Source organism: Coregonus clupeaformis, chromosome 23 (assembly GCF_020615455.1).
Source record: "Coregonus clupeaformis isolate EN_2021a chromosome 23, ASM2061545v1, whole genome shotgun sequence".
In the NCBI taxonomy this organism is placed as follows: Eukaryota; Metazoa; Chordata; class Actinopteri; order Salmoniformes; family Salmonidae; genus Coregonus; species Coregonus clupeaformis.
Window position 1 is genome coordinate 34,256,419 of NC_059214.1, and position 20,057 is coordinate 34,276,475.

The 20,057-nt window shown below is 45.3% G+C and overlaps 1 protein-coding gene across 1 annotated transcript; it reads left to right on the plus strand.

Moving 5' to 3' along the window:
* The first annotated feature begins 126 nt into the window (after positions 1-126).
* On the plus strand, positions 127-20,032 carry LOC121536907. The gene is made up of 13 exons (XM_041844545.2): positions 127-273; positions 10,386-10,531; positions 12,473-12,554; positions 12,652-12,787; positions 12,907-13,109; positions 13,229-13,365; positions 13,482-13,623; positions 13,763-14,065; positions 14,228-15,673; positions 15,845-16,620; positions 16,759-17,175; positions 17,427-18,388; positions 19,260-20,032. Exons 1-13 carry the CDS (start codon positions 151-153, stop codon positions 19,262-19,264), a joined length of 4,878 nt encoding a protein of 1,625 aa, XP_041700479.2. The 5' UTR covers positions 127-150; the 3' UTR covers positions 19,265-20,032.
* The last annotated feature ends 25 nt before the right edge of the window (positions 20,033-20,057 follow it).

Genomic DNA, 20,057 nt, shown 5'->3' on the forward strand with positions numbered 1-20,057 from the left:
AAAAAAACTTATGAGCAACTTTCTTGCATTCTCATATCCCTTCATATTGATGTAGCTTTTATCCCATCTAGATCCAGGATATGAGTTGTTGTAGTATGTCAACCTATCCGCTAGTAGGCCCTTTGATATGTGCAAGGTAAACTTGCCAGTATGGCGGAGGGGAAAAGTGATTTGGAAACAGACAGGCTAGAATTGGAACTGGAGACTTTGTACATATACTCTAACGACAACTGTTCGGTACAAAGCAAAGAATATTGTTCTGAGTTTTGTAAGGTAAGCTAAATCACGCCAATTCCTGGTTTTAGTTGGGAGAGAGGCGAGTGCTTACGCCAAGCTTGCTAGCTACTAGTTAGCCAGTTGCTTGCAGTACAAAGCAAGGCAGGACAGCTACTGTAACGTTAGATGGCTAGTAAAGTAATTTATTAGCTATCTAGCTAACTTACTAGTTAAAAGCTAACGTTACATTGCATTGCGGTAATTAGCTAGCTAGCATTCATCACAAATGCAGTCAGCCCATACTGGCCTAGCTAACTATAACGTTACTCCACAGACCTTTTGTTACTCTTTGAGTTGGCTAGCTAGCTAACTTTAGCTACCACAATGTGAAGTTGCACGGTAACTATGGGTGCGTTCGTAAATTCACTCTGGCTATCTACTCCGAATTCAGAGCACCCTCGTCTGGGAGAGCGAAGAATACATGAGGAATTTACGAACGCGCAACACCCGTTGAATATGACCGGTGTCAGTAGTGTAAACGTCGGCAATTAAATTGTTGCCAGCAGCACAATTAGTCACCAACGCTCTACATAACATGAAAATAGCCTAACCAGCTCTGCTAGGGTGATTAAAATGGTCAGAGTGAGGTGTTCTCTCATTTGTGTCTGGAAGTAGCTAGTTAGCAAGCTAACTTAGCTTGACTGCTGTTGTTGTGAGGTCAGAACGCTCTGATCAACTACTCCTCGGCCAGATCATCCAGTGAACGCTGCGAGAGCGAAACCAAAGATGTTTTTATAACTAACCCAAGATAGACCTGTCGTTTCCAATGGGAGCAAATAAATCCTAGTGGGCAGAACAAGCGAGGAGCTGGGCAGAGCCAAGAACGAGCTAGTGAGATCCTATTGGCGCGTTCTAACATTTATTTGCATATTTCCGTTAGGGAACGCCTACTCTAAAGTGCGTTTGTGTATTAACTCGATTCGCCCTTGCACTCCTTTAAAAAAAAAAGTATACAAAACGCAGTCCACTTTGTTTGTTAAAGATTACATTTTTGGAAACACAAAACAGTATGGAGATCAAATGTTTAATCGATGAGAAAATGTGCAGAATGTCGGCCAAAATCCATCTCGCTCCATCTTCTACCACTGCCAGCCACTGGGCTTCGTCTCGTCATATTTGGTAGTGAGTGGAAACGGCAACCGGATGCTAGTATTTATACATCAGGTAAAATATCTGGCTCATTGTTCTGGCTGTGGCGCACTCTGCACTCTGGCACTCTAGAGTGAATTTACGAACACAACCTAGGATTGCTAGCTAGCATGCCCATGCAAAACTGTCTGTCTATCAGTGTGAAGAAGCCCAATGTTACTGATTATGTGTCCACAAGTTTAGCTAAAATGACAATAAGCGGGCATGTAGCTAGCTGTGCTCTAATACGTTTTTCTTCGTTAACATGCTTATACAGTGTTTACATTTAGCCAGTTGGCTAATGATAAGCTAGCTAAAGCTAGCTAGCTGTCACATATCAAATCACATTTTATTTGTCACATACACGTGCTTAGTAGATGTTTTAGCGGGTGTAGCGAAATGCTTGTGCTTCTAGCTCCGACAGTGCAGTAATATCTAACAATTTCACAACATATACCCAATACGCACAAAAAAGTAAGGAATGGGATTTAAGAATATATTCATATATGGACAAGCAATGACAGAGCGTCATGTACTAAGATACAGAAGAATATTATAGAATAGAATGCAGTATATACATATGAGATGAGTAGTGCAAAATATGTAAACATTATTAAAGTGACCGGTGTTCCATTTCTTAAAGTGGCCAGTGATTTCAATAGGCGGCAGCAGCAGCAGCCTCTAATGTGCTAGTGATGGCTATTTAACAGTCTGATGGCCTTGAGATAGAAGCTGTTTTTCATTCTCTCGGTCCCAGCTTTGATGCACCTGTACTGACCTCACCTTCTGGATGATAGCGGGGTGAACATGCAGTGGCTTGGGTGGTTGATGTCCTTGATGATCTTCTTTTTCTTTGTTTCTTTTTTTTTAGTCATTTAGCAGACGCTCTTATCCAGAGCGACTTACAGTTAGTGAGTGCATATGTTTTGGCCTTCCTGTTACATCGGGTGTTGTATGTGTCTTGGAGGGTGGGTAGTTTGCCCCCGGTAATGCGTTCGGCAGACCGCACCACCCTCTGGAGAGCCCTGCGGTTGTGGCCGGTGCAGTTGCCGTACCAGGCGGTGATACAGCCCGACAGGATGCTCTCAATTGTGCATCTGTAAAAGTTTGTGAGGGTTTTAGGTGATAAGCCAAATTTCTTCAGCCTCCTGAGGTTGAAGAGGCTCTGTTGCGCCTTCTTCACCACACTGTCTGAGTGGGTGGACCATTTCAGTTTGTCGGTGATGTGTACGCAAAGGAACTTGAAGCTTTCCACCTTCTCCACTGCGGTCCCGCCGATGTGGATAGGGGGGTGCACCCTCTGCTGTTTCCTGAAGTCCACGATCATCTCCTTTGTTTTGTTGATGTTGAGTGAGAGGTTATTTTCCTGGCACCACACTCCCAGAGCCCTCACCACCTCCCTGTAGGCGGTCTCGTCATTGTTGGTAATCAAGCCTACTACTGTTGTGTCGTCTGCAAACTTGATGATTGAGTTTGAGGCGTGCTTGGCCACGCAGTCATGGGTGAACAGGGAGTACAGGAGGGGGCTGAGCACGCACCCTTGTGAGGCCCCAGTGTTGAGGATCAGCGAAGTGGAGATGTTGTTTCCTACCTTCACCACCTGGGGGCGGCCCGTCAGGAAGTCCAGGACCCAGTTGCACAGGGCGGGGTTCAGACCCAGGGCCTCGAGCTTAATGATGAACTTGGAGGGTACTATGGTGTTGAATGCTGAGCTATAGTCAATGAACAGCATTCTTACATAGGTATTCCTCTTGTCCAGATGGGATAGGGCAGTGTGATGGCAATTGCATCGTCTGTGGATCTATTGGGGCGGTAAGCAAATTGAAGTGGGTCTAGGGTGACAGGTAAGGTAGAGGTTTGCTAGCTTGCTGTTAGCTAGCTTGCTAGTTAGCTAGCACACATAGCTAGTTAGCACACGGTGTAGCCACAGACAGAAGGGGTAGCCCCCGCCTGCTGTGTACCGGACTAGCTGGCTAAGCTAGCACAGTGTGCTTTGCTCCAGCCTGCCGAACACCTGCCCTCGCTGTCGTTAACAGAACTGCGAGAAAACAATGCCCGACAGGCGGGGGTGAAGGACACTGTCTACTGGTGTATGGCTAGCGAGCTACTTTTGTCGCCCCCGCCCCTTCTTCAGTGGAGTTTAAATGCAGCTGGCATCCAACGTTATTGTGCATTAACACTACATACTGCACTTGAGCGCTCCCTCCTATCCTAACTTAAACATTTACCAATAGAAGTATAAAGAGGGGTTCCTGCAGATGCAGGATACAGTGTTGCCAACTCCTCAGTAAGGAAAGTAGCTATTGGCTGTCATCACCTAATTTGCATAATTGGCCATGTGCATGTAATTGTGATGGACGCTGGAGGAGAGAGGAATAAAGTCATGGGAGAGACAAAAAGTGAGTAAAAAACACCCTACATTTACACCCCGCCCTGAATGTAAGCCAGGGCGGGAACAGCCAGCGGCAGCTTCCCGCATGCGCGATTCATTTGCAGTCTGGACGCAGAGGGGTGAACATCTCCTGCTCTGACTGCAGCTGGGAGGGACTGCTGCGCGAGGACTGGGCCGCCTGTGAGTGCTTTGGGACGGGGGTGTTGCCCGGGTGGGGCCCACGGCAGCACCTGCTGCTCGTTGAGAAGAGTAAGAACGATACGTGCTTTCACGTCAGAGTCTCCAAAAGTCTCCAATAACACCAGAAAAAGTCACTAGTCACTTTTTTGAAAATGTGTCGCTAGAGGGGTCTGAAAAATAGCTAAATATAGCGACAAAGTTGCTAAGTTGGCAACACTGTGCAGGAATGCCCACATGTAGGAACGCCCCGAATTGCAGGCTACAATTGCAACCTTCTCCAAAGTTTGGCTGGAATTTAGCACAAAAGGATTTGAGAAATGTGATTGGTTGATGATATGCCTATGACATTGGCCAATGTCTCATCTTGCGCTGCGCAGAATCAGATCTCAACAACGATTGGAGACATGTTTAAAGGTTAACTCTCAACCCCAATTTAAGCTTTTGCCCCTTAAAGAAAAAATAAATAATAATGCATTCAGGTGAGAAGTTGAGGGTGGTTTCAACACTTTCTCACTAAAGCATACTTACCAGAAGTCCACTGGCACACTCTCATAATAACATAATGTCCATCGTGTACAAATGTGGTTCTGGACAGTTACCTCACAGTGGTAAGGCGTTGAGTTCCTGAAATCTATTGCCACTTGCTGTGTAACATGCTGACCACACCACCACCGACCACACCGCCCGCAAAATAAATGTACACATACAGTACCAGCTTCACCTGGAATGCTTTTCCAACAGTCTTGAAGGAGTTCCCACATATGCTGAGCACTTGTTGGCTGCTTTTCCTTCACTCTGCCGTCCAACTCAACCCAAACCATCTCAATTGCGTTGAGGTCGGGGGATTGTGGAGGCCAGGTCATCTGATGCAGCACTCCATCACTCTACTTGGTAAAATATCCCTTACACAGCCTGGAGGTGTGTTGGGTCATTGTCCTGTTGAAAACAATAGTCCCACTAAGCCCAAACCAGATGGGATGGCGTATCGCTGCAGAATGCTGTGGTAGCCATGCTGGTTAAGTGTGCCTTGAATTCTAAATAAATCACAGACAGTGTCACCAGCAAAGCATCCACACACCATAACACCTCCTCCTCCATGCTTTACGGTGGGAAATACACACGTGGAGATCATCCGTTCACCCACACCGCATCTCACAAAGACACAGCGGTTGGAACCAAAAATCTCTAATTTGGCCCAAGCAAGTCTCTTCTTCTTATTGGTGTCCTTTAGTAGTGGTTTCTTTGCAGCAATTTGACATTGAAGGCCTGATTCACACAGTCACCTCTGAACAGTTGATGTTGAGATGTGCCTGTTAGTTGAACTCTGTGAAGCATTTATTTGGGCTGCAATTTCTGAGGCTGGTAACTTTAATGAACGTATCCTCTGCAGCAGAGGTACATTACCGTTCAAAAGTTCGGGGTCACTTAGAAATTTCCTTGTTTTCGAAAGAAAAGCAAATTTTTTGTCTATTAAAATAACATCAAATTGATCAGAAATACAGTGTAGACATTGTTAATGTTGTAAATGGCTATTGTAGCTGGAAACAGCAGATTTTTAATGGAATATCTACAAAGGCGTACAGAGGCCCATTATCAGCAACCATCAGTCCTGTGTTCCAATGGCACGTTGTGTTTTCTAATCCAAGTTTATAATTTTAAAAGGCTAATTGATAATTAGAAAACCCTTTTGCAATTTTGTTAGCACAGCTGAAAACTTGTGTGCTGATTAAAGAAGCAATAAAACTGGCCTTCTTGAGACTAGTTGAGTATCTGGATCATCAGAAATTGTGGGTTCGATTACAGGCTGAAAATGGCCAGAAACATAAAACTTTCTTCTGAAAGTCGTCAGTCTATTCTTGTTCTGAGAAATGAAGGCTACTCCATGCGAGAAATTGCCAAGAAACTGAAGATCTCGTACAACGCTGTGTACTACTCCCTTCACAGAACAGCGCAAACTGGCTCTAACCAGAATAGAAAGCGCCTCACAGGTCCTCAACTGGCAGCTTCATTAAATAGTACCCGCAAAACACCAGTCTCAATGTCAACAGTGAAGAAGCGACTCTGGGTTGCTGACCTTCTAGGCAGAGTTGCAAAGAAAAAGCCATATCTCAGACTGGCCAATAAAAATAAAAGATTAAGATGGACAGTCTGAGATATGGCTTGGTACTGTATAAAAACCTACAACTACTACCAGGGCGACCCCTCTCACAGGTATGTGTTTACTTTTCAGAATTAGAAGTGTGTAGGCACAGGATGAATATTGTAAATAAAGTGTGATTAGAACTCGCAACCATAGAACTATGAGCCAACTGTTTCAACGGACTGCGCCACCAATCAGTTATAACGGGTGGGAAGAAATAGATCTAGTTGACATGATGACCACGATTGTAATCTATTTCTTGTTATGATGGATGTAGTTACGAATATAAACGTATAATCCTCATAGCCTACATGGTTATTCTCTTCGTAAAAGCACATAGATGTGTATGAAACGGGAAGCAAAAACGTTGAATTTGTTCATATGCGGAAATGTGACTTACTGCCTTTTGAATTTTGTGTAACGTCAGTAGTCTAGTCAAATAAGCATAATGCAAAATTATATTGGCACACTCCACCTGCCAATACCATTGACAAATAAGGCGCGCTGTCACTTGATTTTATAGTAAGCCTTGAGGTGGTACCACCCTGCACATCTAGAAGGGAGCGTATTTCATACCTGACCCCTCCCTTGAGATGACGTAGAGGCCTCTACGTCGCGCTAGGAGCAAAAATATCTAGATTTACTACTAAAAGACCAAACTATATCACTTTTGTAACGAACTGTCAAAATGAAGACTAGAAATTATGTTTGACTATAACTAAGCCTAAACCATCTTAAAAAAAAAAGTTTTACAATTAAAGTTACTCTTTAACATCACCAGTACCACATCCTTATGATATATACAGTGGGGAGAAGAAGAATTGGTTACACTGCCGATTTTGCAGGTTTTCCTACTTACAAAGCATGTAGAGGTCTGTAATTTTTATCATAGGTACATTTCAACTGTGAGAGACGGAATCTAAAACAAAAATCCAGAAAATCACATTGTATGATTTTTAAGTAATTAATTAGCATTTTATTGCATGACATAAGTATTTGATCACCTACCAACCAGTAAGAATTCCGGCTCTCACAGACCTGTTCGTTTTTCTTTAAGAAGCCCTCCTGTTCTCCACTCATTACCTGTATTAACTGCACCTGTTTGAACTCGTTACCTGTATAAAAGACACCTGTCCACACACTCAATCAAACAGACTCCAACCTCTCCACAATGGCCAAGACCAGAGAGCTGTGTAAGGACATCAGGGATAAAATTGTAGACCTGCACAAGGCTGGGATGGGCTACAGGACAATAGGCAAGCAGCTTGGTGAGAAGGCAACAACTGTTGGCGCAATTATTAGAAAATGGAAGAAGTTCAAGATGACGGTCAATCACCCTCGGTCTGGGGCTCCATGCAAGATCTCACCTCGTGGGGCATCAATGATCATGAGGAAGGTGAGGGATCAGCCCAGAACTACTCGGCAGGACCTGGTCAATGACCTGAAGAGATCTGGGACCACAGTCTCAAAGAAAACCATTAGTAACACACTACGCCGTCATGGATTAAAATCCTGCAGCGCACGCAAGGTCCCCCTGCTCAAGCCAGCGCATGTCCAGGCCCGTCTGAAGTTTGCCAATGACCATCTGGATGATCCAGAGGAGGAATGGGAGAAGGTTATGTGGTCTGATGAGACAAAAATATAGGTTTTTGGTCTAAACTCCACTCGCCGTGTTTGGAGGAAGAAGAAGGATGAGTACAACCCCAAGAACACCATCCCAACTGTGAAGCATGGAGGTGGAAACATCATTCTTTGGGGCTGCTTTTCTGCAAAGGGGACAGGATGACTGCACCGTATTGAGGGGAGGATGGATGGGGCCATGTATCACGAGATCTTGGCCAACAACCTCCTTCCCTCAGTAAGAGCATTGAAGATGTGTCGTGGCTCGTTCTTCCAGCATGACAACGACCCGAAAAACACACAGCCAGGGCAACTAAGGAGTGGCTTCGTAAGAATCATTTCAAGGTCCTGGAGTGGCCTAGCCAGTCTCCAGACCTGAACCCAATAGAAAATCTTTGGAGGGAGCTGAAAGTCCGTATTGCCCAGCGACAGCCCCGAAACCTGAAGGATCTGGAGAAGGTCTGTATGGAGGAGTGGGCTAAAATCCCTGCTGCAGTGTGTGCAAACCTGGTCAAGACCTACAGGAAACGTATGATCTCTGTAATTGCAAACAAAGGTTTCTGTTCCAAATATTAAGTTCTGCTTTTCTGATGTATCAAATACTTATGTCATGCAATAAAATGCAAATTAATTACTTAAAAAATCATACAATGTGATTTTCTGGATTTTTGTTTTAGATTCCGTCTCTCACAGTTGAAGTGTACCTATGATAAAAATTACAGACCTCTACATGCTTTGTAAGTAGGAAAACCTGCAAAATCGGCAGTGTATCAACTACTTGAGATCTGGAGACTGGCTAGGCCACTCCAGGACCTTGAAATGCTTCTTACGAAGCCACTCCTTCGTTGCCCGGGCGGTGTGTTTGGGATCATTGTCATGCTGAAAGACCCAGCCACGTTTCATCTTCAATGCCCTTGCTGATGGAAGGAGGTTTTCACTCAAAATCTCACAATACATGGCCCCATTCATTCTTTCCTTTACACAGATCAGTCGTCCTGGTCCCTTTGCAGAAAAACAGCCCCAAAGCATGATGTTTCCACCCCCATGCTTCACAGTAGGTATGGTGTTCTTTGGATGCATCTCAGCATTCTTTGTCCTCCAAACACGACGAGTTGAGTTTTTACCAAAAAGTTCTATTTTGGTTTCATCTGACCATATGACATTCTCCCAATCCTCTTCTGGATCATCCAAATGCACTCTAGCAAACTTCAGACGGGCCTGGACATGTACTGGCTTAAGCAGGGGGACACGTCTGGCACTGCAGGATTTGAGTCCCTGGCGGCGTAGTGTGTTACTGATGGTAGGCTTTGTTACTTTGGTCCCAGCTCTCTGCACGTCATTCACTAGGTCCCCCGTGTGGTTCTGGGATTTTTGCTCACCGTTCTTGTAATCATTTTGACCCCACGGGGTGAGATCTTGCGTGGAGCCCCAGATCGAGGGAGATTATCAGTGGTCTTGTATGTCTTCCATTTCCTAATAATTGCTCCCACAGTTGATTTCTTCAAACCAAGCTGCTTACCTATTGCAGATTCAGTCTTCCCAGCCTGGTGCAGGTCTACAATTTTGTTTCTGGTGTCCTTTGACAGCTCTTTGGTCTTGGCCATAGTGGAGTCTGGAGTGTGACTGTTTGAGGTTGTGGACAGGTGTCTTTTATACTGATAACAAGTTCAAACAGGTGCCATTAATACAGGTAACAGGAGTGGAGGACAGAGGAGCCTCTTAAAGAAGAAGTTACAGGTCTGTGAGAGCCAGAAATCTTGCTTGTTTGTAGGTGACCAAATACTTATTTTCCACCATAATTTGCAAATAAATTCATTAAAAATCCTACAATGTGATTTTCTGGATTTTTTCCCCTCAATTTGTCTGTCATAGTTGACGTGTACCTATGATGAAAATTACAGGCCTCTCTCATCTTTTTAAGTGGGAGAACTTGCACAATTGGTGGCTGACTAAATACTTTTTTCCCCCACTGTATATATATATGCATAAGCCAACGTGACTGCAAGAGACAGGTTGGAATGTCTGACTGAAATATGGGACAAATCAACCTTTTTTTCTAAATTAGTTGTGTTTGAATTTGTTGATACAATTCTGGACATGATTGTTTGGTTGCGGGACGAAGTGCCAAAATGCGGGACTGTCTCGCACAATCTGGGACATGTATTCACCCTAAAGAGCGCTAACTAGCTTGTGTAGCTAGCTAGTTATGAGTTCAGCACTCAGGAGGACCGGTTGACATCCGCACTTATCTAGCTAACGAGCAACAAGCAATGAAACCCAATTTCAGCTAGCTACTGTAAAACATTTCAGATGAGCACCACTCTTCCCTGAATCATTCCCTTGCCATATGGTTTAACATGTAGATAGCTAGCCAGCTACACAAGTCTTGACTGCACAGATGCTGAAATCTCTACAATACTTCACCTGGAAAAAGGTTTGAACATTTCAGGATTCAGGAACCAGATCAACACATGACATGACAACGTATGAAAAATTTATGCACTCACTAACTGTAAGTCGCTCTGGATAAGAGCGTCTGCTAAATGACTAAAATGTAAAATGTAATGACATACGGATCCAATAATCTGCACAGGCCTGTGTATCTCATTCACACCCCCTGTATCTCTGTCTGACTGTCTCCCTGTAAAGCTGGTGGAGGTGCACACAGGGAGATGGCAGGTGCCGTTGCCCCAGCTGAAGTTGCTGCGGACGGCTCTGACCTGCTTCACCAGAGCCACTGTTGCCTATCCCGATGACTGTCAGCACGTCTGTTATGCTCTCAGCAGCCTGGCTTTGTAAGTACTTGTATGGTTTTCATTATGTAATGCTGACCCACACTGTACTGTGCTGAATTGAATATTATCTTTCTACAATGCACTATCCAGCACGACTCTGTTCTCTGAAAATGAGCTGAACTGGCCTGTTTATTTATTTAATTTAAATTTTTTATATATACACACAGTGCATTCGGAAAGTATTCAGACCTGTTTACTTTTTCCACATTTTGTTACGTTACAGCCTTATTCTAAAATTGATTAAATTACATTTTTCATCAATCTACACAAAACACCCCATAATGACAAAGCAAAGACAGGTTTTTAGAAATTTTTGCAAATTTATAAAAAATAAAAACAAATAGTTTATTTACATAAGTATTCAGACCCTTTGCTATGAGACTCGAAATTGAGCTCTGGTGCATCCTGTTTCCATTTATCATCTTTGAGATGTTTCTACAACTTAATCGGAGTCCACCTGTGGTAAATTCAATTGATTGGACATGATTTGGAAAGGCACACACCTGTCTATATAAAGTCCCACAGTTGACAGTTTATGTCAGAGCAAAAACCAAGCCATGAGGTTGAAATAATTGTCCGTAGAGCTCAGAGACAGGATTGTGTTAAGGCACAGATCTGGGGAAGGATACCGAAAAATGTCTGCAGCATTGAAGGTCCCCAAGAACGCAGTGGCCTCCATCATTCTTAAATGGAATAAGTTTGGAACCACCAAGACTCTTCCTAGAGCTGGACGCCTGGCCACACTGAGCAATCACGGGAAGAAGGGCCTTGGTCAGGGAGGTGACCAAGAACCCGATGGTCATTCTGACAGAGCTCCAGAGTTGATCTGTGGAGATGGGAGAACCTTCCAGAAGGACAACCATCTCTGCAGCACTCCACCAATTAGGCCTTTATGGTACAGTGGCCAGACGGAAGCCACTCCTCACTAAAAGGCACATGACAGCCCGCTTGGAGTTTGCCAAAAGGCACCTAAAGGACTCTCAGACCATGAGAAACAAGATTCTCTGTTCTGATGAAACAAAGATTGAACTCTTTGGCCTGAATACCAAGCATCATAACTGGAGGAAACCTGGCACCATCCGTACGGTAAAGCAGCATCATGCTGTGGGGATGTTTATCAGCTGCAGGGACTGGGAGACTAGTCAGGATCGAGGGAAAGATGAATGGAGCAAAGTACAGAGAGATCCTTGATGAAAACCTGCTCCAGAGCGCCCAGGACCTCAGACTGGGGCGAAGGTTCACCTTCCAACAGGACAACGACTCTAAGCACACAGCGAAGACAACGCAGGAGTGGCTTCAGGACAAGTCTCTGAAGGGCCTTGAGTGGCCCAGCCAGATCTCGGACTTGAACCCGATCAAACATCTCTGGAGAGACCTGAAAATAGCTGTGCAGCGACACTCCCCATCCAACCTGACAGAGCTTGAGAGGATCTGAAATATTTTGGTACCCTTCCCCAGATCTGTGCCTCGACACAATCCTGTCTCTGAGCTCTACGGACAATTTCTTTGACCTCTTGGCTTGGTTTTTGCTCTGACATGCACTGTCAACTGTGGGACCTTATATAGACAGGTCTGTGCCATTCCAAATCATGTCCAATCAATTGAATCTACCACAGGTGGACTCCAATCAAGTTCTAGAAACATCTCAAGGATGATCAATGGAAACAGGATGCGCCTGAGCTCAATTTTGAGTCTCATAGCAAAGGGTCTGAATACTTATGTAAATAAGGTATTTCTGTTTTACATTTTTTATACATTTGCACAAAAAAAATAAAAAAAAACCTGTCATTATGGGGTATTGTGTGTAGATTGATGAGTAAAAATATGTATTTAATATTTTTTAGAACAAGTAACATAATGTGGAAAAAGGGAAGGGGTTTGAATACTTTCCAAATGCACTATATGTGTGCGTTTGTATGTATGTATTAATGTCATTTTCAGGAGCTTCTTTGAGCTTATGCTGTTCTTTGGGAAAGAGGAGTTCCTGGAGCCCCCCCTGAAGGACATATTAGCCTCTTTTCAGGTGAGGCAAGAAAGTGTCATGTATTTATTATCACTGAGTGCAATCATCATGATGATCCATGTAAAGTGTGTTAATGTGTGTTCCATTTCCTCTGTAGGCCTGTCACCGCCGCCTTCTGAGACACAGGAACGTCTACCTGCTGCAGGTGAGGCAGGTCATCAAAGATGGCGGTCCCTGGGAGAGACCCGCTCTGCAGGCCATCCTGAAAGACACAGCCCTCACACAGACAGAAGGTACACACACACATTCTCTGTTTTTTTGTTTTGTTTGTGAGGTTCCTATGCATTTCTTATTGTCTCTTATCGCCTTACTTCTCCTCTCTTCCTTCTCCCTCTCTCTCTCCATGGTACAGTGGAGAAGTATTTGAGCTCGGAGAAGCCAGTGTTCTTTGAGCTGCGTGTGCGCTACCTGCAGGCATGTGAGCGAGTGCAGGAGGCCATGGCCCTGGCTAAGTGCTGCCTGGAGCACCCAGAGGTGTGGAGGCACCTGTTCTTCCACCAGGCCTACCTCACCTGCCTGTACAAGGCCTCACTACACCAACACCTGCACAAGGAGGTCCAGCAACCATCTATAACTACCTTTCACTCTATCTTCAGACAGACTCTCTAATTAGAGTAGATTGATGGACAATGAGCATCATCAGTGTGGACTCATGGTTTTGTTTCCTCCCTCAGATGGCTGAGATAGATGGTAGAGGCGCAGTAGAGATCATCTGTAACGCAGAGAGCCAGGAGAAAGATGAGCTGCTGCTGTCTCTGTGCAAAGCCTTCCTCAGCCAGCAGCTACACAACGGAGACATGTACTACATCTGGTCAGTAACACTGTGATATATACTTAATGTGCTAAATCTGGTCAGGGCTCACCACTATAAACAGGGCTTCATAATAATACAGGACTGTAACATAATAGAATGTTGTGTTCATACAGGGATCTGGTGTTCCTGTGGAGCAGACTATACTTCAGGGCCCATCCCTCTAAGCAGGGCTTCCTGTCTGAGTGTCGCCAGCTGATGCTCTCCGCCATCAACGCCAGCGCCATCTTCCCCTTCATCAAAATCATCACAGCAGAGGTGGATGTACAGCCAACCACCAACAAATATGACACTCTTGTTTGCTTGTAGTCCTAGTTTACCCTGACTTAGAAATCAACTTTGTTGTTCTGCTATTTCCATAATTAAATGTAACACATTGTTCTTATTTCTTTGCCAGATGGGTAGTGAGGGAGTGCCGTTGTGTGTGGAGCTTTGTGCTGCAGCGTTACAGACAGACCTCCAGTCTGACCCTGTAACACGCTGTCTGCTGTGTAAGACCATCGCCTTCCTGCTCCCCAGGGACCTGGAGGTGTGTCGCCTCTGTGCCCTGCTGGTGTTTTGTCTGGAGCGCAGCATGGAGGCCTACAAGACCATGTATTTGCTCTACACACACCCTGATGAGGAGCCACACCCCCACCACACCCATGTCAGAACCAACATCCGCTTCTATATCCTACAGGTCAGAGAAGGGCACCAGGGAGTACGTTTGTTAAAAAAGTATTTAATTGTACTGTATGGCATTATGAAAGCCCATAGGGCTATTACATTTTTTTCTATGTAAGAAATGGTGGATTTCCTCATTGAGGATACATGTTGTAATAATAATGTAATACTTATAATTGAAAACTCTGTCCTGGTCCAGGTGCTGAAGGAAGGTCTGTTCTTTGACCCAGAGTTCTGGAATCTGCTGACCCTGAGAACACACTGTCTGGAGCTGATGACTGACAAGGCCATGAGGGATGCTCTCAATGACCTGAAGGAGGAAGAGGAGTTGGAGCAGGTGGAGGAGGAGTGGATACCAAGCTACTGGATGGAGGAGGAGACATGCAGAATACACACAGACGCCTCCCACCTCCACCCACACACCAACACAGCACTGGAGAGCTCTGAGACTGTAGGCCAGGAACCTAAAGAGGGATTGAATGGGGATGCTCCTGAGTCACAGACAGACTTCCCTGTGAGGAGGAGGAAGAGGAGGTGGAGGAGAAGGAAGTGTAGGTCGGATGTTGAGTATGCTGACGACCCAGACATTAAGTACTCCCTCATTCCCAATCACAGTTCTGAAAGCTCCACCAAGCTACCGGCCAATCGGCAGAGGGAATACCTGGCCAGGCATGTGAAGAACAAGATCCTGAAGAGACGCAGCAGGAAACCAAGATGGCTGCTTCTGGAGATGACCAGACAGACGGAGAATGTGTCCCCGGGGGGAACGAGGGAGAAGAGACGGGAGGGAATGAGAGAGAGAGGAGAGGGTAAGAGACAGGGAGGGGAGGGCAAAGAGAGGAGGAAAGAGGGGGGGCATGAAAAGGAGGATAAGAGAGAGATGAGGCAGGGAAGGGGGAGTAAGAGACCTTACCATAGGACTATACCTGGCATGGAGCTCTCCTTCCCTGAAAATGAAGTGCCTGTTGACCAGGAAATGGTAGAGAATCATCTAGAACCCAGTGTTCGTATTAAACAACAGCACAGTGAGTCTGAGAAATATGTTAACATGGGACAGCCTAATGGTGTATATGGTGAGAGACCGTTTGAGTATAAACCAGAGACAGATGTAGAGTCTTCAGTGGTGGAGCCTTCAGTGGTGGAGCCTTCAGTGGTGGAGCCTTCAGTGGTGGAGCCTTCAGTGGTGGAGCCTTCACTGGTGGAGCCTTCAGTGGTGGAGCCTTCAGTGGTGGAGCCTTCAGACGTAAAGCCTTTAGACTCCAAACGTTCAGTAGTAGAGCCTTCTGACATAGAGCCTTTAGAAATAGAGCCTTTAGAAATAGAGCCTTTAGACGTGGAGCCTTTAGACGTGGAGCCTTTAGATGTGGAGCCTTCAGACGTGGAGCCTTTAGACGTGGAGCCTTTAGACGTGGAGCCTTTAGACGTGGAGCCTTTAGACGTGGAGCCTTCAGATGTGAAGGTTTTAGAAGGTCCCAGTGAGCAGACTGACCCAGAGCTGGATGGTCCAGCCTTGGAGATGGAGGAGTGTCCACTGAAACTGTTCCACATCTACGCCAAACTTTCGAAAGGGACGGCTGCTAAGGAACTACTTTCGAGAGAGAGTAAATTCACAGTGACAGAGGTGGGACCAGACTCAAACACTCAGGTTAGTGTTATATAGAGCAAACAAATCTAGTGATTCATTAATCTATAATGTTAATCTATAATGTATTCATAACTGTCCTCCAGAGTTCTTTAGTGTTTATCTAGTACACCCGGTTCTGTGAATGTCACCTCTCCACTTTGACAGCATAACAGCTTGTTTCTGCTCCTGCAGGGTGAGGACACAGAGCCAGGCAAGGCTCCAGTACGCTCCAAACACCTGCGCTTCAACTGCAGCCACTGCCAGAAGCTCTACAAGGGAGGTAACGTGGTGAGACACACCCTGGCCCACCTGAAGCTGAGAAAGACCAGGCTCAGCTGTGTCTTCTGCGGCAAACACTTCCAAAGGTACAACCGCGCCAAGGAACATGTTCTAGAGCACATAGAGGAACTGAGAACTTCCACGGCCAACATTAAGGTCAAACCCGCTGTCAATGGAGACACAGATCCCGCAAAGAATATTAATCAATCCTCAGAGAACGAAGCGAAACCCAGTGAGAACGTGACCGAGCCCTCGACTCTGACGGACCAGCCTCCTAAACCCAAACGTGTTAAAGTGTTGCCGGTGGTGAGCAAGCAGAGTAGAATCATCCAGAACCTGAGAAACCTGATCAGAAAGACCCAGAACCAGAAGTGTAAAACGGACATGGACAACCTGAAGTCTGTGGAAGTGACTGATGAACAGGTGACTGTGAGAGACAAAGTGGTGATCGTGAGAGAGGTGGTGCCTGGGAAGGAGACCGAGGGAGGAGAGGACAAAGAGAGTGAGGGAGGAGAGGAGGAGGGAAAGCAGAAACAGTACCACCTGTGTCCTTCAGAGGGCTGTGACAGCATCTTTATGAAGATCGGCCCATCGCTGCTGAGACACGCTGTCACCTACCACATGGAGGACGCAGCCGTCCTGGACAAGACCTTCCAGTGGGGGAAGGGGAAGTGCCAGATCTGCCAGAGGTAAGAAGTTTCTTTCCCCACAGATTATTTCCCAGGTCAGTTAGGCCCCACCTAGACCAAAATGTATCTAGGTGGGGCGGGGTTCCGACTGTACTATGGTGTCACTTATGTCTCCATCTGTTTCTTGTTGTGCCCCAGGCTCCTGTTGGTGTTTGAGCACTACAGAGACCACATGAAGCTCCACGATGCTCCTCTGAAACATGCGTGTCTCCATATGAACTGTGGCCAGCGCTTCAAGACTGCCCAGGAGCTCAAAGACCACATAGACACCCACTGCCCACTCCAGGCCCCTTGTGGTTACTCTGGCTGTAGGAAGATCTTCTTTACCCTCCCCTCTCTCCACGACCACGAGTGGAGGCACTACACCCAGCCCCAGTCTAAAGACGAGCTGGAGCAGGGCGCTACCACAGAGCTGAGCCCTGAGGGCGAGGCCCCCTGGAAACAGAGGGCGAAGAGCCAGGATGTGCCAGTGCACGGGTGGAGGGGGCAGAGGGAAATGCCTACTCCCAAAAGCAGGCGCTCTGATCCTCATGAGAAGTGCCTTCACTGTAACAGGTGAAAAGAGGGAGACTCCACACACTGCTGTCAAATTATTTCTATCAAAACAACATTTCAACCATGAGGTGTTCATCAGGCCAGGCCTGAGACACGACTTGCAGAAGCCAGTGAGGACACCAAATCTACTGCTCTCCATGATTAGGCTTCATCTTGGTCTGGGGAACCAGCCCGTAGATGGTTGAGCTGGTAAATTAATTAAGGCCTGGTGTAAATGGTGTTGCTTATGTCCCTATCCTTTTCTGTTCCAGGTACCTGTGGAACCACCAGCACTTCCTAGAACACATGAAGATCCATGATGCTCCTCTGAAACAGGTGTGTCTCCACCTGAACTGTGGCCAGCGCTTCTCCAGAACCCAACTACTCTGGGAGCACATGGATACGCACCTGCCTCTCCAGGCCCCCTGTGGGTACTCCGGCTGTGACCTGATCTTCTCCCGCCTCCCCTCTCTCCACGACCACGAGTGGAGGCATTACATCCAGGGCCAGCCTAAAGACGAGCTGACAGAGAAGCAGAGTGCTACCAAAGAGGAGGGGCAGACTCCGGAGTCAGACACCAACGGTAACAACTATGACGGCCCTATGGAGACTCCAGGCACTGTTCATGGTGCTGTCACCACCCCTCCTAGTGACTGCACACTGAAACTCATCAACGGCCATGATGAAAAGGATAGGAAAGACCAAGCCCCCCAGACAGCCGTCCCTGCCACCACTACCACCTCTCCCACACCCCCATCCCAAACCACCACACCCACACACCCCCATCCCAGAATCCTCCAAAACCTCACTGAGCCAATGACCATGAGGGACGTGGACAATATCGTCACTTTGGCTCAGGTGATGCCAGGCGGAGAGGAACCAGTCATCGCGGAACACAAGACTTTCAAACCAGAGGATCCTTCCTACCTACCACTGGCCAAAGCCCCCCTCATCCGCCCGCCCCCCTCTACATACCTGACCGAGGCAGCCCTCAGCATGCGCAAGCGCAGGAAGCCCAGCGAGGTCACTTCCTGCGGGCCTGGCAAAAAGAGTAAGGCTGCGGTAAAGAGTGTGGTGGGGAAGAAGGAGGTGTTGGCTGAGAAGGAGGCCCCCCCTCCTCAAAGACAGCGTTGCTCCAAGTGTTTCTCCTCCTTCACTAGCCCAGAGGAACTGGAGAAACACCTCTCCCAAAACACCTGCTCCTCCCTCTTCAGCTTTGACTCAGATGATGACAGTGAGTAGCGGACATGGGAGTTTGTGTTCACTGAATTTGTCAAATCTAAATTCATTTTTAAAAGTGTGTGTATATATATATATATATATATATATATATATAAAAAAAAAAAAAAATATATATATATATATATATATATTTATTTTTTTAACACTTTATTCAGATAGTAAGGAAATGACATGTGGAGATGGGCGAAGTGGGAGAAACAGAGGGAAGGGAGTTGCAAATGTAACGGGGAGCTAGGGCTGTGACGATTATTACATTTTGGGTAACGATTAATTGTCATGCAAATGGACACTTATTATCATAAGTGTAATTTGTTGAACCATGTTTTGAGGTTGTAATGTACCATAATACATCTTTGAAAATTACACTTAATGAATACAGCACAGCTCAACACAAATGAAGCTCTTCCTCTCGACCGTGCCATTCTGCTCGTAAAATGATTACAAACCTTACCCTCTGTATGAAAAAAATATATCATTTGCTATTGCGTAAACGATCTAATACAAAGTATTAAGACGATTATGACTGTTAATAATAATAATAATAATATGCCATTTAGCAGACGCTTTTATCCAAAGCGACTGACAGTCATGTGTAATTGTTGGTTACACAATTATACAATTATTGTGCCAGCCCTACGTTACCTCTACACCACGGCTCTGCACAAGAAATCAACATTTTTACAACTGAATATCAAAAGGGAGAATGTTTTGAAACAACATGAACTTGATCAACAATTTTTCAAAATGTTCTCTCATTTGTCCCAGCTGCTTATACAAAAAACATTTGCATAGTAATGTGACAGCTGTTTTGTAAAGCAAGTATTTATTTATGCAAATATAAATGTTGATATTTTCCTTCTCAGGTTAGTGGTGAAGAGGAATGGGAGTGAAATGTTCTTCATGGTGCCAGCGGAGAATGATTTTCTGTTAAAGTTCGAGCACTACAGAGACCATATGAAGCACCACAATGCTCCTCTCAGACAGGTGTCTCCACTTCTGTGTTTTATCTGTACTCTCTGAACTGGGCCTAATACAGGCACTACTAACAGACAATCAGCTCTGAGAGCTGTAGGGCCAGATTCTCATGGCACTAAAGAGCCGGGCACTAAAAATACAACACACACAATCCTCTGGAATCACTGTACATAAGTCTGGACCGAACAGTACTGCCTTTCAGTCATTACAATACTTTGTTCAATTCTTATTTGCTTTAAAATCAGTATGAAGAATCACACTGTAGGTACAGTGTTTCAAAAGTACTTCTAATTATATTCTGTTTGGCATAAGTTTTAGTTGGCACATAAAATGTATATTTTAGTTCAGTATTTTAACTGATTTTGTTCTAATGACAAATGAAACTGTTTCACAATGTATTAGAAATTGATCATCTATGCATTTAATTAAAATAAATATTTTGTAAAAGAGAATCAAAATGCATTTGAGAATAAAAATCACTGTTGAGCCCATAATGGGATGAATATAGCGATGTGCACTTACCTGCATTGGTCGTTTATTTATATGTACAAATGTTGATATATTTAAGTTTGTACTCAATGTAAATATCCTCAATTCAGCTCTATTTTTCTTAAAGAAAAATGTCAGACTTTTGTTTTCAATAAACAATTTACAGTATGAACCAATGTAGTGCTTTACTGCAATGG

Excerpts from the sequence above, each read along its gene's own strand:
- LOC121536907 (XM_041844545.2), top strand. The coding sequence starts at position 151 with ATGGCGGAGGGGAAAAGTGATTTGGAAACAGACAGGCTAGAATTGGAA. Across the intron at positions 13,110-13,228 it reads ACCAACACCTGCACAAGGAG|ATGGCTGAGATAGATGGTAG; the intron begins GTCCAGCAACCA and ends TTCCTCCCTCAG. Across the intron at positions 15,674-15,844 it reads GACCAGACTCAAACACTCAG|GGTGAGGACACAGAGCCAGG; the intron begins GTTAGTGTTATA and ends CTGCTCCTGCAG.